Source organism: Diaporthe citri (assembly GCF_014595645.1).
Source record: "Diaporthe citri strain NFHF-8-4 chromosome Unknown scaffold_6, whole genome shotgun sequence".
In the NCBI taxonomy this organism is placed as follows: domain Eukaryota; kingdom Fungi; phylum Ascomycota; class Sordariomycetes; order Diaporthales; family Diaporthaceae; genus Diaporthe; species Diaporthe citri.
Window position 1 is genome coordinate 3,576,114 of NW_025064851.1, and position 25,528 is coordinate 3,601,641.

The 25,528-nt window shown below is 54.9% G+C and overlaps 7 protein-coding genes across 7 annotated transcripts; 1 reads left to right on the forward strand and 6 right to left on the reverse strand.

Moving 5' to 3' along the window:
* Positions 1-909: 909 nt before the first annotated feature.
* INS49_012952 (uncharacterized protein) lies at positions 910-2,093 on the reverse strand (the record flags this gene model as incomplete). The annotated part of the gene is made up of 3 exons (XM_043173654.1): positions 910-1,251; positions 1,316-1,614; positions 1,670-2,093. The coding sequence occupies 3 exons, from the start codon at positions 2,091-2,093 to the stop codon at positions 910-912; spliced, it is 1,065 nt and encodes a 354-aa protein (XP_043022951.1).
* A 738-nt stretch (positions 2,094-2,831) lies between these two features.
* INS49_012953 (uncharacterized protein) lies at positions 2,832-4,223 on the forward strand (the record flags this gene model as incomplete). Its single annotated transcript, XM_043173655.1, has 1 exon — positions 2,832-4,223. The coding sequence occupies one exon, from the start codon at positions 2,832-2,834 to the stop codon at positions 4,221-4,223; it is 1,392 nt and encodes a 463-aa protein (XP_043022952.1).
* Positions 4,224-4,712: 489 nt separating this feature from the next.
* On the reverse strand, positions 4,713-7,529 carry INS49_012954 (uncharacterized protein; the record flags this gene model as incomplete). The annotated part of the gene is made up of 2 exons (XM_043173656.1): positions 4,713-7,208; positions 7,407-7,529. 2 exons carry the CDS (start codon positions 7,527-7,529, stop codon positions 4,713-4,715), a joined length of 2,619 nt encoding a protein of 872 aa, XP_043022953.1.
* Positions 7,530-10,300: 2,771 nt separating this feature from the next.
* On the reverse strand, positions 10,301-11,949 carry INS49_012955 (uncharacterized protein; the record flags this gene model as incomplete). Its single annotated transcript, XM_043173657.1, has 4 exons — positions 10,301-11,171; positions 11,290-11,527; positions 11,609-11,626; positions 11,685-11,949. 4 exons carry the CDS (start codon positions 11,947-11,949, stop codon positions 10,301-10,303), a joined length of 1,392 nt encoding a protein of 463 aa, XP_043022954.1.
* Positions 11,950-13,769: 1,820 nt separating this feature from the next.
* Positions 13,770-16,052, reverse strand: INS49_012956 (uncharacterized protein; the record flags this gene model as incomplete). The annotated part of the gene is made up of 2 exons (XM_043173658.1): positions 13,770-15,312; positions 15,388-16,052. 2 exons carry the CDS (start codon positions 16,050-16,052, stop codon positions 13,770-13,772), a joined length of 2,208 nt encoding a protein of 735 aa, XP_043022955.1.
* Positions 16,053-18,435: 2,383 nt separating this feature from the next.
* Positions 18,436-18,958, reverse strand: INS49_012957 (uncharacterized protein; the record flags this gene model as incomplete). The annotated part of the gene is made up of 2 exons (XM_043173659.1): positions 18,436-18,552; positions 18,611-18,958. The coding sequence occupies 2 exons, from the start codon at positions 18,956-18,958 to the stop codon at positions 18,436-18,438; spliced, it is 465 nt and encodes a 154-aa protein (XP_043022956.1).
* A 3,000-nt stretch (positions 18,959-21,958) lies between these two features.
* Positions 21,959-23,337, reverse strand: INS49_012958 (uncharacterized protein; the record flags this gene model as incomplete). The annotated part of the gene is made up of 2 exons (XM_043173660.1): positions 21,959-22,903; positions 22,954-23,337. The coding sequence occupies 2 exons, from the start codon at positions 23,335-23,337 to the stop codon at positions 21,959-21,961; spliced, it is 1,329 nt and encodes a 442-aa protein (XP_043022957.1).
* Positions 23,338-25,528: the final 2,191 nt, after the last annotated feature.

Genomic DNA, 25,528 nt, shown 5'->3' on the forward strand with positions numbered 1-25,528 from the left:
CGCCTGCCTGCCGGTCCAGGGAGCCACCTGGGCCTGGGTGACCCAAGTAACCAGGTACCCGCGCAGGGAGGCCCGGTACCTCGGCGCCGGCAGCTGGGCAGCTGAGTCTCAAAGTCTCAACGACAAAGGCGGTCAAGGAAAAGAAAAGGCCGTCTTCGAACCCCAGTGCCTGCATTGCATCGGCGGCGTCGTTCGAGTGGACCGGACCGCAGGGACAAGCTGCAATGCCAACAAACAAACATACCCAACAGGCAAGTAACCCTCCAGCAACCGTGAACCACTGCCAACCACTTAGATGAGCCAACGAGACCCCAGACGCTGGATTATCCGGGCACCTATTGCAGTGGGTTCCATGGTGCAGCCGCTCTGTATGTCGGTTCTTCTACAGGGCCGTGGAGCTCGGAGCGATATGTCTGGTCAGGTATAGATTAGGGAGGGAGCCAGACTACCTAGGTATGTTACTTAGACATAGCTCCCACGGGAGCTGTGCACAACCAATGAGATTGCGCTTGGAATGGTCACGACCTTCGGCCTACTACCTAGGTACTGTGCGGCACACACCAGGTTGAGCACACGCACTACTACGTAGTATGTTTTATGGATTCCGAGTCTACTGCATCGTAGGAATGGCACCAGCCCTGCAGTCCCTCCAATTCGATCAACGACTACCTGGATAGCTGTCACATCACGTCACGTGTATTGACTGGCTCTGGGCAACGTTATTCATCAGGCTGCTGGCGGCGGCGGCGGCTGCTCGAATTCCGTAGTGCTGAGCCAGTGCGGCTCCAGCTTTCAAGGCAGGCAGACAGAGGCTTCGAGGCCGACATGATGATAGATGTGCCCCGCTTGCCCACTCTCTAGTGCCTGATCCTCCGAACCTACCACTTCCGTTCCGAGTTCTTCTCAAAGCTACTTCCGGACGACATGGCTGCCCTCGGCCGGCTCCAACAGCTTCCAGCTGCACTGGATGTTCTGGGGCCTGAACCGAGATATTATGCTCTCGGCAATCTCCTCGAAGTTGTTGGTGGCCAGGGCCAGGATGGTAGGCCCCGCGCCCGAGAGACACACCCCGAGCAGCCCGGGCATCGTGCTTGGCGTCATGGACTCGACAATCTCCGTCAGCCCGGGGATCAGGGTCTGGCGGTACGGCTGGTGCAGCTTGTCCTGCATCGCCAGGTAGATCAGATCCGGATCCGGAGGGGACTGGCCGAGTGCCACCGGCAGGAGGGCTATTCTCTGCAGGTTGAACGTCTGGTTTCGGGGGGTCAGTATTCATGACCCGGCAAGTCTCGTGACACATATTTCCCAAACTCACCACATCGGGGCGAGGATACTCTGCAGGCAGCACAGCCCTTGCCTTTGCCGTAGCGACCTCGAAATCGGGGATGATAGCCACAGCCTTGATCTCCTTTGCCCAGGGGAACTTGATGTGATGCCCAATGCCCCGTGGCGGATCCGGGGGCCTGGCGCCGGTGTCGACTCCGCCCGCCGGCGAAGGGAGGACCTCAGCTAGGGGAATCTCGATACGGGCCACGTCCTCTGGTGCGAGTGGCTTCAAGTAGGTCCCCACAAAGCCTCCGTACAGTGCTGCGCCCACATTGTCCGGGTGCCGTTCTACAATGGTGAATGTCAGCAAGATATTCCGGGGCACGTTGCGGTCCAGCCGTACCTATCATGAGGCAGTAGTCAAATAGGCGGTCATTGTCCAGGTGGTCGAGTCCACCGCACTGCTTGCCCAGCAGCACGCCGGCCACCACGGCAGCGCCTGACGACCCCAGACCACGGCCCAGAGGGATTGGGTTCTTGATGTGCACATGGGTCTCCACCGGGAAGGAACGCTGCTCGTGGCACCGCAGGACGTAGAGGGCCACTCGAGTCAGTAGGTTCGCATCCGGATCGAGGCTGATCTCGTCCTCCCCCTGGCCCTCATACGTGACGCGGCAGTTGAGAGGATACTCCGACTTGGACTTGGTCCGGTCAATGGTGACATGCAGCTCCAGGTACATGGAAAGAGCGAGGCCTATGACGTCGAAGCCCGGGCCAATGTTGGCGGACGAACATGGCACCTTGATGACGAAAGCTTCGGAGGCCATGATTGATGTGGGATGTTGGTAGTTCCACGGGCCGCTCAAATCGGTGCTGGTGATTGCGGCGGTCGGTCAAGAGTCTGAGAGCAAGAGGTGTTGAACCCCTGGACGCGGACAATGACCGATTGACTCGCTTATTCTCTGAGCAGGAGGTCCGGCTCAAAAGCAGTAAGATTTTGACAACTCGGTGGGTTTCCACATAAATATATGTCTGGATACTCTGGTGTGACTCGAGAATGAGTTTCTCCTAGCAGTCCCGATGACGGACCACACACAGAGGTCGGGCCCTCTGCCGCAGTGGACCCTATCGTGCCATCCCACTTTGGCAGATAACATGATTCAAGATGATTTTTTCAGCCCTACGACTATACAATTTGGCTCAAGATGTGGTCACATATATTTTCAGGAAACTCTCTCACAAGAAGGGATGCACAGTGCAGCACAGTTGTGGTTATTTGCTGCATCCTGTAAGTGTGCACTCAGACGCAAGTACCAGCTGACCTCCCTAGACGGTTGTATCTGGAATTGGACCCTTGCGGTGGGGGATCTGCAAGAAGGCGGTCTCCACCGCCTTCCTTATCAGACTCGCTTCTTCCTTATCGCATGGGAAAATTTCAGCTCAATTGAATCCCGACCTGGGCTTCCTATAGTCTAATTTTACTAGTGTTCTTGCTTCCCGCATACATTTTCGAGCACGTCTCAGTTCCGGCCAGGCTTCCTACGTTCGAAGCATCGTCCGCAACCATGTCGACAGAAACAGAAACACCGCCAAGGGCAAGCCCCGAGGTCGCCAGCGAACCCTCCAAAAAGTCCAAGAAGCGCAAGAACGACCCCGAGGAGATCGAGGTCGACCTCTCCCTCCCCGAACCCCCGTCGAAAAAGGCGAAGCGTCTCTTGAAGAAGGGCAAGCCCCTGCCCGTCAAGAAGGACTCGGATGACGAGGCCAGCGACAAGGAGGAGGGCGGCGGCAAGAAGGACAAGGACGGCAAGAAGAAGGAGCGGTCGCCCTACGGCGTCTGGATAGGCAACCTGCGCTTCAGCGTCACTAAGCACGACCTGAGCGACTGGCTGGTGGAGAACTCGGGCGGCAGCATCACCGCCGACCAAATCACCCGCATCAAGCTGCCCTCGTCGCGGCCCAAGGGCGCCAGGAGGGCAGAGGCCGCCGCCGCCGCCGCTGAGCCCTTCGAGAACAAGGGCTACGCATACGTCGACTTCTCCAGCTACGAGACCACCATCGCCGCCATCGCCCTGTCCGAGACCGAGTGGCACCGCCGGAAGCTGCTGATCAAGGACGCCAAGAGCTTCGAGGGCCGGCCCGCCAAGCCCAAGCCCGACGCCGACGGTAAAGATGCCGGGACTGGGGCGGCCGCCGCTGAGGCCAATGCGGAGCAGCCCAAGTCCACGACCAAGAAGATCTTCGTCGGCAACCTGAGCTTCCAGACCACCGAGGACGACCTCCACGAGCTCTTCGGGACCTGCGGCGAGATCGAGTGGCTCAAGGTCGCGCAGTTCGAGGACTCGGGCAAGTGCAAGGGCTACGCGTGGGTCAAGTTCAAGGAGGCCGAGGCCGCCGACTGGGCCGTGAAGGGGTTCGTCAAGATCAAGGAGGTCGAGGAGACGGAGGAGGACTTCATGGACGTCGACGAAAAGGAAGAAGAGGAAGAGAAGGCGAGAGAAGACGACGAGGAGGACAGCGGGGAGGAGGACAAGCAGAAGAAGAAGAAGGCCGGAAAGAAGGCAAAACCACAAAAGGAGGAGCGCAGGGTCAAGACCCGCAAGTGGTGGGTAAACACCCTGCACGGCCGGCGCCTGAAGATTGAGGCGGCAGAGGACGACCAGACGAGATACAAGAAAAGGTACGGCGGCAAGGGCGCCGCCGCCGCCGGTGGGCAGAAGGAGAATCCCGCCAGGCGCGAGGCAGGTGGCGGCATACAGCGTCCACAGGCGTCTAATCACAAGCACAACAACAACAAGAGGAGGCGGGATTACGACGAGGGCGGAGGTAGGGATACCGGTGCCAACGCTGCTGCGCCCAAGGAGGCAGAGGTTAGCAACTTCTACCAGGACATCAGCGTGGCCAGGTTGACGGGCGCCCCGGTGAAGCCCCAGGGCAAGAAGACCACCTTCGACTAATCATGGGGCCGACGGAAGAAAGCAGGTCGAGATGTCCGGCGCGCACATTCGCAGGTAAATCGCGGCTTAGACAGTGGTTACAGTACGATAAAGCGGCTGGGAAGCTTTAATCCGTACGGGTGTTAGCCTTAATTTCACAAATCAAGATATTGCGAACAGATTTGTTTGAAGTCGATTTTGCAACGTAAGGCATGATGAGGACGTAGTGACATTCTGTTCTTGCTAATGATTCCGTTGAGGTGGCGGTTCAGAGAGCCGAAAAGAGTTAAGAGTAGAGGCACTCTGCTCTGGGCCTGAAAATCATCGAAATCGTAAGGGAAGGGAGAGTAAAAAGACCTGCGAGAAAGACCAGGAGACAAAACAAGAGACGCATTATCAGCCCAAAAATTGCACCCAAACTCGTAAACCGTCATCATCCTACACGCACGACTTCCCAACGGGACCACTTCTGTTGTCGCAACCCCCTAAAGACTAAAAAGTTAACCACGCTTACTTCCTCTGCACCCGTCTCTGTTGTTCGCCGAGATACTCCTCATCGGATGCATCAAGGATATCATACTCCTCATCGGTCAGGAATGCGTCATCCTCTTCCTCCGCCCAGTCATCATCCTCGCCGCAGTCCTCGAAGTCATCAACATCTTCGTCGATAACCTCGGCCGTCTCAGACTTGATGTCTTCGTGGGTGCTTGCCTCGGGAGACTCCTTCTCCAACTTCGGGAAGATCATTTGGCTGCTAGCCTCTGATGCAGGCTCAACCTCCTTCTTCACAACGGTGGTGGGCTCCTCCTTCTTTGGCTCCTCCACAGCCTTTGGCGCCTGCACAGTTACGTCACACCACAGGCGGTGGCCGAACTTGTGACCGTCACTGGTAGTCAGACGCCAGTATGAGATGACCTTGCCTTCGCGAGCCGGTGTTCGGAGCAGAACGGTGAAGGAAAACTCCTGTCCAGGTGCCAGTGAGTTGTAGCAGACAGTCGACTCGGAGGCGGAAACAAGATCATGGAGGCGAGCGGGGTGGTTAGGGTCGACGTGGCCCATGTAGTCGCCACCTACAAACTTGACCGAGCATCCTGCAGGCCAAGAGATTTCGCCAGCGTTACGGAGGACCCAAGTCTGCTCGAACACGTGGTTCGGAGGCAAGACAGTGCCGTCGACAACGGTGTCCCGCTCAAACACGGCGACAAGCTTCTCGACATCGTCACCGCTGCTTCCTTGGCTCTCCAGAGCGGATTTGGCAGCCGATGCGGCAGCCTCTTGAGCCTCCAGGACCTTGGCCCTCTGAGCTTCCACGGCAGCCTTTCGAGCCAGCAGCATGGCGTTCTCGCGCTGCTCGGCATGCGCGCGCTCCCACTTCTTCAGTGTCTCGAGATGGGACTCGGCGTCTCCAACGGTAGGCTTCACGTCGACGACAGTCTGCACAGAGCTGGCCGCGATGTTGCTGGATGGAGTGGTCTCGGTCGTCTGAGAGGTTGTGGACTTGCGGTGGCGCACCAGGCGGTCGCCCATCACAGGCATCCTCTGACCGTTCTCATCCTCACCCTTTGTGGTGACCTCAACACGTCTGACAGGGGTCTTGAACTTGATGAGAGGGTGAGTCTTGTTGTGCGTGTTGGCCGGAGTTGCTTCGCAGCTGGCACAGAAGTCCGTGTCATGGCACACAGTGCACTTGTACCTCTCACCAACAATGTAAGCTTTGCGGGTGCCATTGCAGAGAGGTCCGTCGCAGCAGATGCCATAGTGGACAGGACGGGTAGCAGTCCGCACGCGGGCGTCTACCAACTGCTCGTAGATGGGAACGAAGCGGTGGTTTGGGTGAATGAAGCTGGCATTCACAACGCAGTCTGCGCAATAGTCCCAATCAGGGCAGTCGAGGCACTTGTGCCGAATACCAAAGATGAACTTCTCGCAGCCGTCGCAGATGGCATGGTGCCGCTGGTTGCGGCCAGGGGATAGCCGCTTGGAAATGTCGGAAGGCAGAGGGGTGCCCTCCACGGCGGGAGTGAAGCCATGCTTGGGGTGGTGGCCGTGCTGATCACTCTTGAAGCAGGACTTGCATAGGTCAAAGTCATCGCAAGAAGTGCAGTGCAAGAACTCCCTGTCGGGTAGCTCCTGTACACACGAGTTGCATGTTCTTGTAGGGAAGTGGTTGAACCTGGTCGAAGGCCCCTCAAACACAGTGACACAGGGAGCGGGGGCCCAGGTGGGCTCAGCTTCCTTAGCCTTTGGCTTGGGCGCGATCCTCTCGGTGGTGCTGACCAGAATCGAATCACCTCGGACAAATCTCTTGATCAGCCAGTGCTCAGCGCTGTAGCAGGTGATACCTTGCTCGACGCATTCAGGGCACAGGTCGAAGTCACCGTTGTCGCACGTCGAGCAGTGGTAGTGGGAATCGGGGATGGTGCGATCACAGTTGTTACAACAGACCGCGAAGTTAGCCGACTTGGGAGCTACGTAGACGGACGTGGCTGGCTCCGCAGGCTGGCTGTCCTGTGCTTGAGCCTGGACAGCGGGAGAAGTCTGCTCGAACTTGTCCATACCCAGCTGCAACTGGCTCATGGCCTTCTCCAGACGCTGGTCCAGGGCCTTGATCTTGTCCAGATTCGACAGGTCCGAAGTTGCCAGGTCTTTCAATGTGGGGAACAATGAAGGCGGGACTGGACACTGCTCTGGTGCCGGCTTCGCGGGTTCGGCAGCTTCGGACGGAGCCGTGGAGATCAGGGGGGCCTCGGGCTTGCTCTGGGCAAAGTCTTGGTTCTCGGTTTCGGGCTCGTCCTCGACTGTGACGGGCTTGGGCCCCTTATCCTCTTCGTCCGAGTCCCTAAGGGTCACACGGAGCTTGAGCTTTTGCTTCGCCTTGGCAGCACGGTAGAGCTGCTTCCAAACCGAGATGTTGCTGTGGTCGAGGACGACGTATGAAGAAGCCGAGTCGGAGTACCGCTCAAATGTGGCTAGGGCTCCAGGAGCGATGCATAGGCTGGCTCGGATCTAAGCAGATCTGTCAGTATGCAGGACCGTCGCTTGTTCAAGGAGTCAATTGCAACAAGGGACGAGATTCCGTATTGCTCTGTCCCGTAGTGATGGCCAGCGTTCGATGTCGTCCTGGGAGATGGAGTCGGGATGTGGGTACGATAAGGCGAATCGGCAGTGCAGATGGCGAGGGCGGTGGTAGATAGCATGACGTACCTTATCTTCCAGTGAGCTAGCACCGAGGTCACGAAGGGGCAGCTTGAATCGACGGGTGCTGCCCTGGAAGTTGACCTTCAAGGTGACAAGAGTGTCAGGGGTCGCCGGTGCAGACGAAGCCATGATGGATTAGGACCGATGTTGTCTGATTGAAGATGTTAGAATGGTAGTGATGGTCTGAAGGAGGGCGAGGTGTCTTGGTGGTGCGAGTCTGGGGTCTCGGCACGCCGCTGCACAGTTGACACCGGCAGAGCACGCGAGTAAGTCTGGAAACGGGCGGTGAAATGCACCACAATTCCTACTGTCCCATGGAAGTGCAATGATGAGGATGCAGCGCGACAATGTCGTAAAGTGCAGGTTGCTCGAGAGAGGTAGGGGGGCGGTGATGGGCAGCACGTACGTATACAAGCCAGGTGGATCGGTCAATACGGACTTGGGGAATGGGTCAGGTCAATGGCTGGGTAGGAAAGATGCAAGGTTTCCTAGGGCAGGAAGGCGATGATGAATGGAGGTAGGTGTGGTGAATCACAGACACAACGACGGGGAGGATGCCGTGCTGGTTGAGGAAGAGAAGAGAGGAGGGGAAAGAAGGCGACGAGCAGGAGGCCGATCAGAGAGGTAAAAGGGAGGGATCCGTGGTAGAGGCAGAGGGGGAGTGAGTGAATGGCACAAGCTTACCTGTGCAGTGCACACCTGACACAAGCTGGGACCTGCGGTTGATTGGTAGTCCAAGACGTGACGGCGTCCAGCGATGAATGGCTTGCGTTCGTGTTAGTGTTCGTGCGGAGGCGAGTACTGCGAGTGCTAATAGTGTATCGCAAGCGGGTGGGTGGTCTCCTGGTGGTCCGTCCGGTCCTGTAGGTGAGGTACCCCGTACCAGTGAAGTGGCTGTAGTCTACAGGAGGCAGGTACCACCTAAAGTGGCAGGCGGGCAGGCGGGCAAGCGGGCAAGCGGGTTGGTGTGCTGTAGTGTGCTGTGCGCGTACGGGCTGGGCTGGGGGCTTTTTACCTCGGCCGGCTTGCTCGGGCAAAATGCAGCACGAGAGCAGGGCTTATGTCCGGGGTACTTACAGCACGGCATGCAGGTGAGAGACGCGAAGCTGGAGCTGCGAGCTGGGGTGACGAAGAAGTATGCATGAGGCAGCAGGCAGAGAGTGGGACTCGCAACACCTCACTCGTCTAGAATGCCAGCGAAAGGGTGGCGATCTTCTGATAAAGCAGACTGTCTGGTCTGTCAAGCCAGGAAACTGGGCAAACTCAAAGGTGCTGGTCGTGTCCGTCGCAAACGGTGGCGGCGCTTCAAAGACAAGGGCGCTCGTTACGCTCGGGTTCTGGCCCGCCCTGCGCTACCGTTGATAGGAGGCACCCGCAAGGCAGGCAGGCACGGCGGGCAGGCAGCCTTTGCACCCACGATGTGATTACGGATACATTGCAGGCAAGAGAGGGGGAGGCCTACGTAGGCCCCGCTCCTGCCTGGCCGATCCAGCCTGGCTGTCCTCACTGTAGTCTGTATGAAAGCCGAGACAGACCGGCGAGGCTGCAGCAGGCTTGGTAATGGGATGATTGCCCAGGCACAGCAGGCTAATGTCATGTCGCCTTTTCGCCGTCCACAAGCATTGAGCATGTCCCCCCGTTTGAAACATGATCGCCACCGTCATCGCCGTCCAAGAAAGTCGTCCCCTGTGCCGCAGCAAGAGGGTCGAGAGGGCGGTCGTGCAGGAGCAGAGAAGGAGCCAGGAGCAGGAGCAACTCCCTCTCGTCTGACCTGACTACGCATGATTCGCCTCCTTTATTCGAGACCACAGATGCTGCGGTGGCATTCATGATACATCAGAAACATGCCTCTCCTTTGCCTCCGTCTCATATATTTTCAGTCCTGTCAGTCAGTCAGTCAGTCAGTCAGTCACGTCGGTCAGTCCCGTCCAGCCCAGTCAGTCCACGGGCAGGGAGCCAAGCGGTGTCGAGCCCGTTTGCCTTCGTGCCAAGGAAGGGTGCCCGCTGGGTGGACAGACTGCCCGCTGGGTGGACAGACTGCCAGACCGACGCACCCTGGACCGAGCCGGTGCCTCTACATACAACCACGCCTGGCCATTTCCATACCGCTCTTTTTAATTAGCTACGGCAAAGCAAGAAGAAGCAGGGTCTCCTTTCCGACATGTGAGTCCTCACTAAATAGTAACCCTCTCCTCCCCTGCGTGTGGACCATCCCCCATGATCTGTCAAGCTTCCGGACCAAACTGCCAGTGCGAGCGAGGGTGACCGTGGATGGGCAAAAAAGGCCTCGACCCGTCCGCCAAAGCGGCCACCAACGCGTACGCTCGTACGAATGCAGATGGTGACGACAACGAATCAAGACCTGAGCACACGGCTGCACACGGCCGGTTGGTGGGCTGCCTAGCATGATTAGAGCTCAGCACCTTCGCCTTGGCCTGAACTGTCTGCCCCTCGTGCGACCCCCTCGTGCCCGGACCCCATCTCCGTCCCAAGCTCAGCGATCTTCCCCGTTACATGCAAGTCATCTTTAATGATGTGTGCGTTGCGTGGCTAACTCGTCAACTACCGGCCGTGTGAGGGCGTGTGTCTCATGCACTGGTGGTGTCATTGTTTCCCCTGGCAAGAGACGGTGAATGCGGTATCACAAAGAAAGACCTACTAAATTAGCATCCCCGAGAGATCTATCCCGACTTGTAACCGACCCGTTGATTTATGCTTAACCTGGCAATTGCCGTAGGGATGCCTATTCCAGTTTGGTGATGGCTTCCTTCGATAAAAAAGGTGACGATAAATTTGACACATTTTAATGGACTCTTTGCTCACACTACGGCTCACAAGAGCCCTCACATTATCGATGCTGAGATGTGAACATCCCAAACCACCAGGCCCAAGTTGCGAGCTTAACCAATGATGCCCTCCAGTGCCTCGACCAGACCTGTCTCCTCGTACCTCACAATCCTCCGCTTGCCTTCACCCTCCACCCGCCCCTTGACCTTGACACACTTGATGCCCAGCCCCGCCAGCTCCTCAATGTTGACCCTCGGCATGCCAGGGGCGCCCGCATCCGCGCCCTCGAGGTAGACGACATGCGTGACGTATCTGCTGACCTCAGCCTCGCCCAGGGGCCCAAAGTCCGTCTGGCTCTCCTTAGCCGCCTTCGCGATGGCCCGGGCAAAGTCGACCGCCGTCATCGGGCTCGCCGCGGGGCCAGTCTCCCGGTCCGTCTTGCTGTTGAGGATTAACACCTTATTCCTGACCGTGGCCCCCGCGACTGCGGCCCCGACGCCCCGGAGGATCACGGACGGGATGATGCTCGTGTACAGGCTGCCTATGCTGTACACCACCGTCTCGCTGTCCTCGAGCGCCGCGATCACCTTGGCGTTGGCCACCGGCCAGATCTCGTGCCCGTACGGGTTGATGTACCACACCCGCTCGATCCGGCACGCCAGGTCCTCCTCCTCGTCCTTGGAGAAGGCATGGTGGCCGCGCAGCACGGGCAGCGACCCGGGGAGGTTGGCGTCCTCGACGCGGTCCAGGTCCAGGTGCTTGTTCCCCGTGGGCTGGAAGGTGTCGTCCGGCACCGCGGTGGGGCCGGAGGGGTGGGAGATGGCGACCTGGCCGGCGAGTACGGACCCGTCGGCGAGGCCGGCCGAGATGTGGTGCGTGAAGTTGGAGTTGATAGCTGGAAGGACGGTGGTGGACTCGGGGATGGCGCAGATCAGCGAGAGGAGGTAAATTGCAGACTCGAAGGAGCCAGAGAAGAGTCGGGCCCTGTCGTTGGGATTAGCACATTGTACGCGTGGAAGCCTTGCATGATCTTGTGTGCCCATCTGGACAAACTCGCCCTGTCAGAAAGAGGTTTCCAACGCTTGCCTCGGCAAAGTTGAACACACTCGTAGGCCTGTTTCTCTTGACAATCTCGAGGTTCAAGGTGTTGAAGACTGAGCGGATCAGCTCCCTCTGCTGGCTCGGGATGAACGTCCACAGGATATGCCTTGCCTCCACTATGTCGAGCCACTCTGCTCGTGCCATCATCGGATCCGCAGACAGACGATACTCAAACAGGGTCTTGAGCGCCGTTCTTTCCTCATCGCCCCTGTGGTTGGGAATCAGGCGGACGAGACGGCCTTTGAGTTAGAGGGGCGAGCCTCCCATCAGCAATCTGTAGAACCAGGATAGCCCTCAACGAGGCCGCTCAGAGAACTCACTTCGCACATCGCCGACACCTGCAGCAGGTCAGTAATCGCCAACATGATGCATTGTGCAAAGGGGACTGTATCTTACTGGGCCCTCCAAACACCCTGATGAGCTCAGACGAGCTGCCTCCATTGTCGCTGATGGGGATGATGTAACGCAGGGGACGCTTCTTCTTCGAGGTAATCTTGTCGAAAACATCAACCAGGAAATTAGCCGCCGTACCGCCGGAGAAGACGGCTATGCCGCCCCGTTCAGGGTGGCGAGGCGTCGGCGGATACGGACTCGCGGGAGGAGGAGTCAGGGGCCGCGGAGTCGAGGTCGGAGGGTTTAGTGACTGTGGAGTGTTTGACATCGTCGTGGCTGTTGTGCAGTGCTGCGTTCTGAGCCAATTGGAGAATCAAGGACAGTTTGGGCGCATCTCTCTGGGTGTTCTTGCCGTTCTTTGCTTTCTCGCCCTCACATCAGTTGTGTGGTGGAATCATCGTCCTTTAAATACTGAATTGGGCCACGCTCGGTTGACGACACCCTTGGAGCCATCGCGGCTGAGCCATGGCCAATTCCAGTCTGACCTGGGTGCGACAACCAAAACGTGGCATCATCGTGTCCTCGAATATTCCTGTACTCAGAAAATATTACCTCTTATTTGACAGGACTCGTGTTGGATTTGTAATGACCAGACTCTTCTGCACGGTTTGACCTGCGCTTCCTAGATTATATGTCTTTTTTGGATCAGAGAGCGGCATTCACCCTGGACAAGCAGCAGCATCATCACAACCATCACCACAACCACTTAATCTCTGAGCACGCCCTTCAGAGCTCGAAGTGAGACTGGCAATTTGGTCCCGTTATTTGTTTTGACATTACGCAACGGTGTAATCAACTGCACTCGTCAAGCTTGCCCCAGTACGGCTGCATGCTTATTCACGGTCTGAATTTCCTGACAACGTTTTACTGTCAGGAAGGGGAGACATGACGTTCAGAGGCATCCTGAGGCATCCTTGCCGGTGGCAGGACACATGTGACATCATAGACAAACACAAAGCATCACGTTCATCCGCAAAGCCGTGCCTTTTCAACAGCGAGTATTCCATACAGCTACCTATAAGCCCACCGCAACGTCCTCTCACCACCCTTCCAAAAGCACCCTGCCGTGAGCAGAGCTCATCACCACGAGCAGTAAACGACCATATTGTGCGAGCCGTCTAGCCAAGTCTATCTCTCAAGACCGATGACCAAATCACTGCCCACCGCTTCGTCCTCGGGCCATCGCCTGCCCTACAGCTCGCCGTCCGGCCTCAGCTTTCTTCATTCAGCCCTCCTCCTCCCGGAAACGCGGAGCTTTCCCTGTCTGCAAACACAGGGGCACAGACAGGTGAGAGACAGGAGCACCGGAATTCCTCTTCCTCCCAGGCTGAAAGGAGTGTCATGGTCGCCATTGATCCATTATCAAAACAACCCCCCCCCTGCAAGCCACCACACCAGCAGTCACCTTACAATGAGAGAGCAAAGCGATCCAACTCAGCCACGCTTGATAGACAAACCGAATGCTATATCGGACAGAGACGACATAGACACCAAAACGCCGTTTCCGAAACCTCCACCTTCTTTTTTTGCACGTCGAAAACATAAGATCGCGAATGTTCCAAGGCCGACGCCAAGCAAGAATAGTAAAGCACGTAGGGAAACAGTGGCAAGAAAATGACTAGGTAAAGTAAGATTGCCAGTAATGAGAATCCCTGTGATCGATAGAGTGTCGTGTAGTAGTAGAGCATATCTCATATCAGGGCCTCAAAGGCGCCTGTTATGTCCTGCCACTGTGCTTTGTCGGACGGCGGCCATCGCGAAGGCACCGCGTGTTCTTGCAACTCCTGGGCTGAATGGCGCGACACGCGGGATTCCCGTGGGCGACTGTGAATCGTGCGGAGGGCTTCCTAAGTGCCTCTTCTTCCACTCTCAGCGCATCGAATTATAATCTAGGCTATTTGCCTGGAGAGTAACAGCACTCTCGCCGCCGCTTCCGCTCAGTCCCTCCATCGACGGCGAATGCAAGTAATAATCGCATTGACGAGTAGGCAGAGACGGGGACTTAGTGAGCACAGCTGGGGATGCTCTACTGCTGACTGCTTATCCGGGTTGATTCCCTAAGGCGTCTCCATACATGATACCCAGGCTCTATCCTGGATAAGGGGCCATTCCTGGAGCCGCCTGGTTGTAGTAGAAGCCGTCAGGCCCTGGCGACATACCCATGCCGTACCCGGGTGCTGCGTAGGCCGGGTAATTGGGATATGTAGGTATTTGAGATGCGTCGTAGTAATACACGCAGCCCCCACTCTCTTGGGCAACCAATGCTGCCGATGCACCACCCTGTCCATTCCCCTGGCCACCTGAAGGGTCACCCTGGCCGCTCTGGTTGTAGTTCATCTGTTGAGGCTGCTGTGTTCCAGGGTAGAAAGGCGGAGCTGCGGCCGACGGAGCCATGTTATTACCGTATTGCGGGGGGTAGTAATAACCCTGCGGAGGAGCCATCATCTGATACGGCTGATTGTAATAGGCCGGCTGAGGCTGAGGCTGGGGTTGAGGCTGCGTGAAGGCGGAGGGTTGGAACGGCGCGGCATGGATGGCCCTTTCGGGGATCTGTGACAGAGGCGTCCCCGTGGAGAATTGAGACGGGTAGGACGGATTGCGAGCGTGTGTGTCCTGGGACAAGCTGTTAACCACCTGAGGGGGTACCTGCTGGTGGAAAGCTTGCTGGTATTGTTGCGGTGGATTGATTTGCCGCGTAGGCGACTCGATGTTCTCCACCGACACAGCCTTCTGCGGCCGGGGTTGGTGCATAGGGATGGAGCCCGGCCGATTTTCTTGGAAGATAGGCTTCTGAGGGAGAGGGTGCGTTTGAGGGTGCGGCAGATCGCTGATAGAAGGCTCGTAGGCCACGGACTGCTCTGGCGCAGGTGCCAGTGCCGGTGCCGGTGCCGGTGCCGGTGTGGAAGAATCGGGAGTGTCGCCAACTGGGGGAGGAGGCTGGGGGAAGACCGCGGTCATAGGGCCTGGTACAGGCATTGGCATTGGCATGTCTGGACGAGCCATAGGGGGGAGCCGGACAATGGGACGCGACATGGCAGATCCGGTCGGAGATATGAAGTCTGCTGGAGCAATAGACGAACGCCGACTCATATCGACACTCGGGGTGTAGACACTTCCACCATAATAACTTCCTCCATAGGCACTTGTGCGGCGCGAGTAACCGCCCACGGAGCCCAGGCCCGGGCGTGGCTTGCCGCGCACCCGCTGCTGATTTGGTCGTAGAGCCCGAGGAATAAAGATGAAAGACCTGTCAACAGCAGGGAATACGTATCGAGGCGGGTTGTCCGGCAGTGAAATACGGACAGGCTTGTCACGTCGCAGCGGGGGCCTGTGGTCAGGTAATTTCGTGTAACGCTTGATCGGGATACCAGAGAACGACTTAGGCTCCTTAAGGCCTGGGAAAAAGACTCGGATTTCCACATTGCCCAGCGTCTTCTCAGTCGACAGTGTTCTGTTGATGGGAGTGTTGCTGGGAGGACAAGTGGGGATGTGTCCGTCGCCATTGGGAAGGCCCTCGGCAGGTTGAGCGGATTGCCTTGGTTGTCGGGGAGGCATGGGCTCAGCAACGGTCTCATGCATATCGTGAGACCAAGGAGCACTCGTCGTGGGGTCAAAAGGTGACTGGAACGACCTGCAAGCCATTAGTTGGCAACCGTACTGGCGACGATATATTACAAGTGGGAAGGACGGGGCTGTAGATTCATACTGTACCGGTGCGAAGGGGCCACCAAAACCGCGGCCCCTCCCTCGGCCTCTAGCCAATGCTCCTCTGCCAAAGGGGCGGAAGCCATTCGCAGCAGGACCGGCATGACGGTGGTCATGCATGAAGAATGCTCCACGATTCGGCACGAATGCCGGGTCCTCGTCCCTTTTCTTGCGGTACTCCTCATGTTCACGTCGACGGCGTTCGAAGGGAGGTTCCTGGGACGGGACCGATGTTGAGCTTACAACTACTGGCCCGCCCGGCTTGGATGGTGGCGCGGTGGCTTCGTCGGCATGGGCGGTCTTTGGCGAGTCCGAGATGCTCAGCTCGTGGAGGCCTGATTCGGTCTCGGCGACAGCATCAGCGGCATGGCCGTCAGCGTCGGTTGCTCCAGAGACGACGGCGGCAGCGCGACGATCACTGGCTTTCGCCGACCCACGGCCCGAGTTCTTTTTGAGGACGGGGGATATAGGTGATGCCTCGTCAACATTGCTAGTGTCGCTATCATCCGCATGGTTGTTCTCGTCGCTAATGACGGACCCCTCGGTCATCGAGTCATCGTCGAGAGCATCGAGTGTCTCGGGCCCACCCTCGTCATCGCCATCGTCGTCAACGCGGCGACGGTGACCGAGGGCCCTCCTGCTGCTGCGCTTGGGATTGGCAGCCATCTTGTGTGTGAGGATCGGCGGTCGTGGGGACAGGATGGCGGGGGATTGACTGCAGCGCGAGCTGTACTTGCAGCGCTTTCAGATTGTGTCGAGGGTCGACATGCGGTATCGGGCGTCGAGATGAGGGTTGCCGGGAAATGTTTGATTGCCAGGCCAGCGAGGGCAGGCTAGGACGAATAGGTGGATGGAGTTTGTCAGGAACCGCGCTGCGGCAATGCAGGGAAGCGTGGCGTGGGAGGGACTGTTGAAACTGGAGCGAGCTCTAGCAGGACAAGATGACCCGGAACAGAAAAGCAATCAACAAAAGACGAAGATGCCAGACAACGACTGTGGCAGCAGGGCTAGCGCGGCTGCAGTTGCAATTGCAGTGGCAGTTGCAGTTGAGGCGCGCCGACTGCGGATTTGGATCCTAAATCCGGCAGACTGACTTCGAGGACGGACGTGATGCGAGGCGCGGAGGCGTACAGACGAGGGGGGGTTGGAAGAGTCAAAGGCGAGTGAACGCTTCGAGGGTTGTTGCATGAGACTGGCGGAAGCAGAAAGGGGGGAAAGAGCTAGCTGCTGGCCAGAGTCTCGTCGGGAATCATCAACCCAGGGAGGGACAACCGGCTCGGCAGGTGGTGATGCGGACGGGGTGTGGGTTGGTGTTGTGTTGTGGGATGTTGTTGAGATGGACAGCAGTGAGCAATGACAGCCCGGGATGACGGACAGCAGGAGCTGGGGCTGGGCTGGAGCTGGGCTGGAGCTCGCGGTCGAAATGGGTCCACCGTGGTGTTGTGTCGTATCGTATTTTTCAAGCCCTCGCCCAGGCAGGCACATCGTCTCCGGGTGAAGAGCAGCCTCCAGCAGCGGGCGTGGGCCTGGACCGCTGGCCGTGGGGACTTCAACTGCCTGTGAAACTCTCAATTGCCTGGCTGTGAATGGTCCAGTCCGTCTCAGGACTGAGGGTGTACTCAGGTACCTGGTTGCTGTACCTGTACCGGGATAAACCTAGGTAGGTGGAGAGCCTTTAACAGGGCCCTTAGGAGCTTTTCATTCTCTTACTTATCCTCTTCACTTATTCTCTCTACAGTGGGACGCAAAAAGTCTTGCACACACACCCCCTTTTACACCAAAACTCACTATATTTAAAGCATTATATTAACTCTACCAAAATTATTATTACTTTAAAAAAATTATATATATTATTTTAAAAGGCTTATATTATAATATTTTAATTAAAATATTTATAATTAATTTTAATACTCTTTAATAAGCTTTTAAAGTTATAATAAAAAAATTAAAAACTAAAATTATTAAGGAAAAAATAAGCATTAAAACCTTATATAAGGCTATTAATTATAACGGTATGGCACTTATATACTGCTGGGTATTTCCAATTGCAATTGGAAATTACTGGTCTTTTAACCGAGCGGTTTATTTCACCAGCAGCAAATAGCATTAATAAATTATATAAATAAAACTTAAAAACTTAAAAAATTACTTTTTTAAATATATATTATTCTTTAAAAATATTTTATAATTAAATACTTTTTTAAAAAAAATATAAAATATATTTAAAAAATATATTATAATATATTAATAATTTATATATAATTTTTAAATATTTAAATATTATATCTTAAAATAATAAGGTTTATTTATATATTTAATTTTTAAAATAAATTTTATATTTTAAAAATTTAATATAAATTATAATAATAATTAATATTAAATATTTATAACTTAATTTATAATAATATTTTTTTTATTAATTTATTTTTAAAATTATAAAGTTTATTATATAAGTATTTTATAAAATTTAATTGTTAAATTTTAAGTATAAGCAAGACTTTTTACATTTTATTATGCTTATTTTCTTTATTTATTAATTTTAAAACATTTTTTAAAAAAAACTTAATGTAATTTATATAATTATATAATTAACTTTGTTTCTTAATAATAATAGTAATTTTATTTAAAGTATATAAATTAAATGTATAAGTTAAAAGTAAATGTATTAGGTATAAGTAAATTAGGTGTAGGAGTGTAGGTGTGCTAGGCGTGGGTGAATTGGGTGTGGGAGTGCGGGAGTGTTGGGTGTAAGTGCACTATTCGTGTAATGTATCTGTATACTGTCCATTTCTTTCTGTGCAAATATCCGTTCTCTCTACCTGGTTCTGCATCAGCTTAATAGCATCCTGCGCAATCTGGGCCTTGGACTCAAACCAGCTGGGGGTTGATCTTGTTGGTGGTGTGGGAGACAGCTAGGGGTCGAAAGATGTGGTGTGCATTGTAAGAAGAGCAGTCTAAGGAGCAGATTTCTTAGCAGAATGGGTGGCAGCTGTCTCTTCAAATAAGAGCCTCCGTAACGCCAGTCACTGTGCTCAATGAATTGACCCATTCACACCCCACTGTGACTGCCACAGGTTGTGTCAGCCGACTTCATGAGCACATCACGGACCATGATGTCTCCGCCACGCTGAGCATCCGCCTTGACATCGCTGACCGAGGCTGTAAACTAATGACAGACGCGCACGTTAGTATGCAGTCAGTATATAAAATGTTGTCACTCATACCTGGACAGAGTTCTGGTTTCGAACGAGGTAGTCGCCGAGCTGTTGGAGCTTTTCGTACGCATTCGTGACCTGGGTAACAGGCTCCGCAGTCTCCTTCAAGATGCGGCAGAGGACATTATCATGTCTACCAGGATTGATGGCGTCCACTGCAGGGAATTGGACCCGGTTGGTCATCACCACCTCGGTGGGGATAGCAATCGTAATGGTACCGTCGTTCGTCATCGAGATCGTCACACCTCCCTGACGACGAGGTCCCACGACCTTGAAGCCACGGCGATGTCCACGGCTCATCGTGGCATCGAGCTCGGCGCTCTCGAAGCCGCCATCGTTGATCTGGAAGGGAGCCATCTTTCTGTGAATCGCTTCGGTCACTGGAGAAGGCCTGTTGTTGATGGCTGGAAGTCCGCAGGTTGGACGACTGTTGCTGGTGGAGGATGTGGTCGACTGCCCCGACCTTGCTGATTGTCAATCTTGCTGCCCGTAGACTTTGCTGGCAAACTCAAGCAAGCTTAGCTGGTTCGACTTGACTACCAACTGCTGACGCTGCGAAACTTGATATCAAGGGTATGGGGTTCACCAAGGAGACCCGGGACGCAGAACGATTGCTTTGTCGAGAACCCATAGTTGTCGAAAAGTCAAGTCTGTGACTGGGGTTCTGGAGGTGGTGAGGTTTTCGAGACGGTAAGGTTGATTGGATCCGCGGTTCTTGTGGGTTGACTGAGCTGTAGACTCCTGATCAATCCGTAGACTTTCTCCCCAGCGGTTGACTCCCTGACAGTTGACTTTCTGGCCAGGCGGTTGACAGGCCCAAAAGAGCTTCTGGTATTGACGTGCTCCCTGGGGCTCTGCGAGGAGGTGTTCTCAGTGCCTGTGATTTCCAGCTTTATCAGTAACTTTTGCAAATAAGGCGTTTTCAAACATGAAGAGAGAGCAGACTTTTGAGGAGAGCCAGCCTTTTAAAGGAGAAGCAGCTTTGTAAAGGAGGAGCTTTTCAAGGGAGAGGCGTGTCAAGGGAGAAGGCTTTTTGAAAGAGAAGCCTTTTTAAGGGAGAAACCTTTCAAGGGAAAACTAATATAAAGTAAATAATATTTTGAACATGAAGCTATTATAAGAAAGATAAGCTTATGAGAAAGAAAAAAATAAGCCTTTTATTTATTCTTATTTATTCTTGTAATTCTTTTTTAACCTTCTTAATTAAACTAAATTTAGTTTGACTAAAACTAAAGACTAATTTTGCAACCCTGCCTTGGAGCCTTAGGAAGCTCTGGGGGCCCGTACCAGCTCCAGGGCCAAGTGATAGGACATGGCCAAGCCAAGCGAGCTTGGATGCGGACGCTACTCGTGCTTCTGCTTCTGCTTCTTCTTCAGCACAACAGCAAGCGGAGCCTCGTCAGTGGCTGCCAGTCAATGCAGCTAGCAACCAGTAGCACTCACTGTACCTCCTCCCCATCCGAAGAAAGCACCACCGGCTGTATTATACGGATATCATACAGGTGTCACTCCAGCCCGCCGTGCTCCTACCCAGACACCCGGTGAGTACCGTAGGCCCGCCGTCTGGTCTGGCCTATCCGAGTCAGCAAGTATGCTTGTCGCACGCCCATCACGAAACGCCAGAGCAATCTAAGATCTCCAAGCTTGACGGCAGGTCCATCCACAACAATTCCAAGGGCGCCCTCACTCTGCGTCGCGTCCTGTTGCCTGCCTTATCGGCGTGGCACCCGCCGAAGCTTTGGCTGCGACCGGCGGCTTGCTTTCCTCCTCATCGAAAAGTCGCGATCCTCGTCATGCTTAAACCATAAAATGGACTTCGGATATCGAGCGTCTTATTACTGTCTCCCGCACCTAAAGGCTCGACGCCTCATTTCACGCCGACGGACTATTTCTCACGGCCAGACTGCACATTCCCAATTGGCAGGGATCAACTGGTGGGCAGAGCTACCCCAACCTTACCAGGATGTCAGGATGTCTCCCACCCCCGGCTGGCTGACCCAAAGGCCTCGCGATCGGCGCCGATGTGTCGGACCTTTTTCTCATGATTACTGCGTACTATGCACACTACCTAACTACGAATCCAGGCAGCCAGGTAGCTCTCGATTTACCGCATTGAGAATTGCAAATGACGCGCCTAATGACGCGCCTCGCCCTTACAGATTCCCCATGCGTTCTTCATGAGCAATCGACTGCCTCCGTCGCCAATACAATCATGATCTGATGCCCGGCCCTGAGTGAAAGGCGTCATGACTGGCTCCGGTTTTGGGTTTTTGGAGACGACCGATCTTCACATGATAGCACTACCGGGCACCACTCCGTCCATCTTTCTCGCCAAGCGATAAGGGAAAGGTATAATTGGCCGACCCTATCGTTCGGTAGGAGACAGGTATACCACACTACACAATCACCTTGCAGTACATATAGGCATAACTGGACATGTATTCCCCGTACGGACTGACCCATCTACCAAACCCGCCACCCAGGCTGCAGCCAGGTCGCCTACCTGTCAAGCCGGCGCTGTGCGACCATGAACCAGCCATCCAAAGCGGCACAGCAGCACGGTACTGGCCAGAACGGGCCATAGCAGGCGGGCACGACAGCATTCGGCTCGAGTCAAGCGAGCAAGCGAGCAAGCCTCGGGGCTAGCTACTGCAAGCCCATTGTCGGCACGTTCGGGCTCGCCCTCTGATGGGACACACCATCCGCGAACGGGGGAGACGCACGCCCGGGGTAACTTGGACTCCAGCGGGTTTGGTTCACCAAGCAAACGGGGATGCAGGTCGTAAGCCTCGCCGAAGCGAGCGGGCCAATCATTTTACACGGTCCTTCATGCCAGATGTAACACGCGGGCATGACACCGCGAGCTGTGGCCTCGGCGGCCGGCGTATATAGAAGTTTGAATATTCTACGTCCGCATTTAGAACTTAGGTGGCAGCTTCATTTGTCTTGCATGATTGAGCTCAACGCAGGTGAATATCTAGTCTTATCAACGAGGTCATCGAAGTTTATGGCTACGCGATGACGCCTGAGGGAGACACCCGGTCTCCGTAGAAGTTGGTACAGTGCCCATTACTGACTGGCTGGCACCCGTACCGGCGTGTGTCCTTGTGAGTGTGGCCGGGATTGTGTGCACCGAATAGTCTAAGGAATAAGCGGCAAAATCATTCAAAAAACAGAGCACTGATATTGAGTTTCGCTAGCTAGTGTCTCAATATATGTGCTTGAAGTCAGGATAAATCCAGCTCGGGAGCATATGAATGTCATCCCTTCCGCGATAAAATCATAATTGTCATCAAGACCCCGTGAAACGTGCTTGTCGCCCCATTGGCTTTCCCCGAAGCCGCCTTCATAGCTCCATCACGAGCTGGTAGAAGGAGGCTCAAGATTCTGAGTGCTCTCGATCTTGGGGACGAGACCGAAGCGGGTCTGCCCTTGGTCCCAGATGGCGTAGACGCTCTTCAGGAACGTGTCGCCCAGGATGTCAAAGGGGTTGTCACCACGCGACTGGACTCCACCGTACCAGTACCCCTCCGACGCGACCGCAAAGGCCAGGTCCTCTTTCTGGATGGTGAACTCTTTGTCGCCCACGGCAACGCTGAAGTCCGGCAGATCATCGGCCTTGGTGGAGGTGGGAAACAGCCAGCCCTGCTGTTGGTCGTCGTACTTGGCGCCAGGAATGGCCTTGTACAGTGCCTCGCAGACCTGGTCGGAGACGAGGGCGAGGGTGGTGCCGGTGTCAGCAATGGCGGTGTTGTTGGCGAGGTCGATCTTCTTGCCGGCGACGGTGGCACTCGCCGATGGGAACATCCAGAAGCCCTGGGAGTTGTCGATGTCGACGTACGAGATCTCGTTCTTGCCGACGAGGTCTTGGTCGATGTAGCCAAAGGTGTAGAAGGACTTGGCCTGGTCGTCACGGGAACTATAGAAGGCCGATGTGAAGAGCTGGGCCTCCGCGGGGATGTCACCCTGCGAGATCATGTTCGCAACGGGAGTGTTCTGTGGGGAAGGCTGGTTGTCCTTGGTGACTGTGTTGATAGAAGGCCAGGCGAGACCAAGTAGTCCGTCGCCAGTTCCCGACGTGAACTGATCGGCGGCAACCTTGGCCAACTCGACGGCCTGGTTCTCGACGGCGAGACCGCCAATTGTGACGGTGTCGTTGCCAACGTCACCAGATGCCGAGCTGCCGTCGCCATAGGAGATCTTCCAGGCCTCGCCGTCTGCAGCCTTCCAGGTAGACGACTTGGACGGGTCAAAGACGTTGTGCCCCTTCTGGGCGCTCGCAGGGAGCTCAGTAGAGAAGACCTGGAGCCGTCAGCTGGGGTCAGATGCACACTAGCAGTCTGGGTACTCACCCAGAGGTCAGATGATCCGGTATCAAAGTCCAGCTTCAGCTTCTGGGGAGGAGTTCCGATTTCGACCTCGCAGAGGTACATGGAGTCGTTCTGCTGGTCCTCGGCGGTGACCTCACCAGTCTGGTCACCGGCGGCCTTCACAAACTTGTCCACGCGGCGAACACGTCCTCCCCTGGCGACGTTGGAGTGAGCAAGCCCGCGTTGCTGAATTGTAGTGGCATGGCGGTAAGGGCCAGGTTGGGTGGGCTGGAACCCGAACTTGTTGATCAGGTAGACATAGGATTTGGTACCGTGGGCCTTGTAGTTCTGGTTGGGCACGGCGAGGACCTTGCGTAGTCCCAGCTTTTGCCTGAGTTCAGACTGCGTCTTGAAAGCGGCCTCCATGATTGATCTGGTAGCCACGGCGGCTGTGAAAGACGATGATGAGTGAAGAGTTTAGAATGTTCGCTAACAAGCTTTCAAAAGGTGCCTTGTGGGGTGGAGTGGAGAGCTCTTGGCGGTAAAATGGAAGGGTGAGGTATGTTGACGTCAAGAAGGTGGAATGAAGAAGGGGGTGGTAGTGCTGGGAGAGGAAGGTGTTCTTATATGCTTGGAGGTGACTGTGTAGTTGGAGCAGAGTCGCGTTGTCACTGGAAACCTTGAAGCTTGATCCCAATTGTGTCACTCTGGCCCCTGATGTTTTAGTCCAAGTACCCAGGCAGGTACCGAGGCAGTATGACCGCAATGAAAAAGGTACACCGTCTAATGGCTATCTATGTCTCTGAGCAGTGGGGATAAACACCCCCTAGACCCTGGGCTATCATAGGAGCCGGTGAGCCGGAGTGTGTCTGTTGACGTTCTGACCTGCTGACCCTCCGCTCTGACGATGTTCCTATGCAGCAGTGATAATGATGGTGATGCGGCCATACGCATCTTGAGAAAAGGGGAAGGGGGCGTGTGCCTGAGAGACGTCTACCCGAAGAACCACGAGGATGCGCTTGGTCTATCTGTTACGCCTTACCGGACGAGCTCATGCACTTCGCTTGTGGTACTTTATTAGACGGCACGCTACAAAGATGTCTCGATGTGGGTACACGATCGCAACAAGCTTCGTTGGGCAATGCAGAGAAATGGATCTCTTCATGCACGGGGGTGAAGGCCAGCAAATCAGTCCGGTTCACGCAAACATATTGGCCATTCTATTGTTTGATCGGCTGGAAAACAAGGACAAGTTGCCTGTCGATGAGCATCGATGATGGTTCATGGGTTGCGCCTGAGGCAAATGGCAGGACGAGCGTCGTCGCCGTGCAGACGAGGTTGACACATGCGAGGCCAGCTTGCGTCACTCGCTACAGCTTCCTGTGGCTCTCAGCGGTTTGAGATTGGCGTCATACCTCGATAGCCTGGATTGTCTGCTGGTTGAACAGGCATGGCACGTAGCGCAGGGTCGCAATGAGCGAACGGGAGAGCCATGCCATGTCATTAATCCAGAACGGGTAGGCACAAGTAACAGAGATAGCTCCCCCCAATCCCAGTCCGGCATCGAGTCCGGGAGGCAGGTGGGGAGGGGACCAGGTTCGAGGGGCAGACTGCCCGTGTCCCAGCTCACCTCATGGAAGAACCAACCACCTGCTGTCTGGCGTGTGTCCGCCGCTGCCCAAGGAGGCGGCCTCCCGATGCTAAAAGAGATCTTGGTCTGCCTTGGCCACGGTTCCTGCATCCATGTTTTTGGCTGTTTCTTGTGTGTTGCTGATCAGTTTTCTGGTTAACCCTCGTGCTATCAACCCCCTGGCAGAATTGTACTATTCTTGGGTTGCAGTAATCGGGTTTTCGAAAGCTTGTTTTTAACGACATATCAACACCATCTTGTTCCTCTTCAATGGCTCGCTTCTGCACTACTCCCAATCATCCTGGGCATGGCCGGCATGTGCTTGCCATGCTCGTTCATTCGTCACTCGTTGCACAACTGGTCCTCTTGTTTCGCCCACAGCTTCAACATGTGACACTCGCTCCTGCTCAGCTGGCCTTGACTGCTGGGCACCCTCTTACGCGTCCTGTAGATAACATCCCTGAAGCCAGTCCCATACAGAAAGGTCACAACTGGGCTCGTGCAGGAAGTGGTTAGATGTTTCAATGACGCAGGCCCCATACCACACATGTCAAGCTTTCTTATCGCCTCGACCCGCCCCTGCTCTCGTGTTCATGCCGGCGGGCCAACCCGAGCGCCAAGCTGAGAGGTCCTTGCAATGTTCCAGACCAATTCTTTCCTCCCTTGTGATTCTCGTTCGCGAGATGACATGAAGGAATCCGTTTGTGGTAGATTTAAACAACAGTCCAGATATGAGTGCGGAATGACATCGACATATTGTGGGCTTGACTAGGTTATGCTGTTGTGTTGTACCCTTACCTAGGTATATCAAGCAGGGATGTGCAGCCGTTGGCAGCAGGTCTAGATGCATGGGTTGCTTGACCGTTGTGCCCCTCGATGCTGGTTTTTTATTGAAATTATTTCACGCCATTAAAGCTTCCAAGGCAAAACTTACAACGGCTGCATTGCACGCTATGTCTTGCGCATAGCATGAGGTCTGGCTTGCAT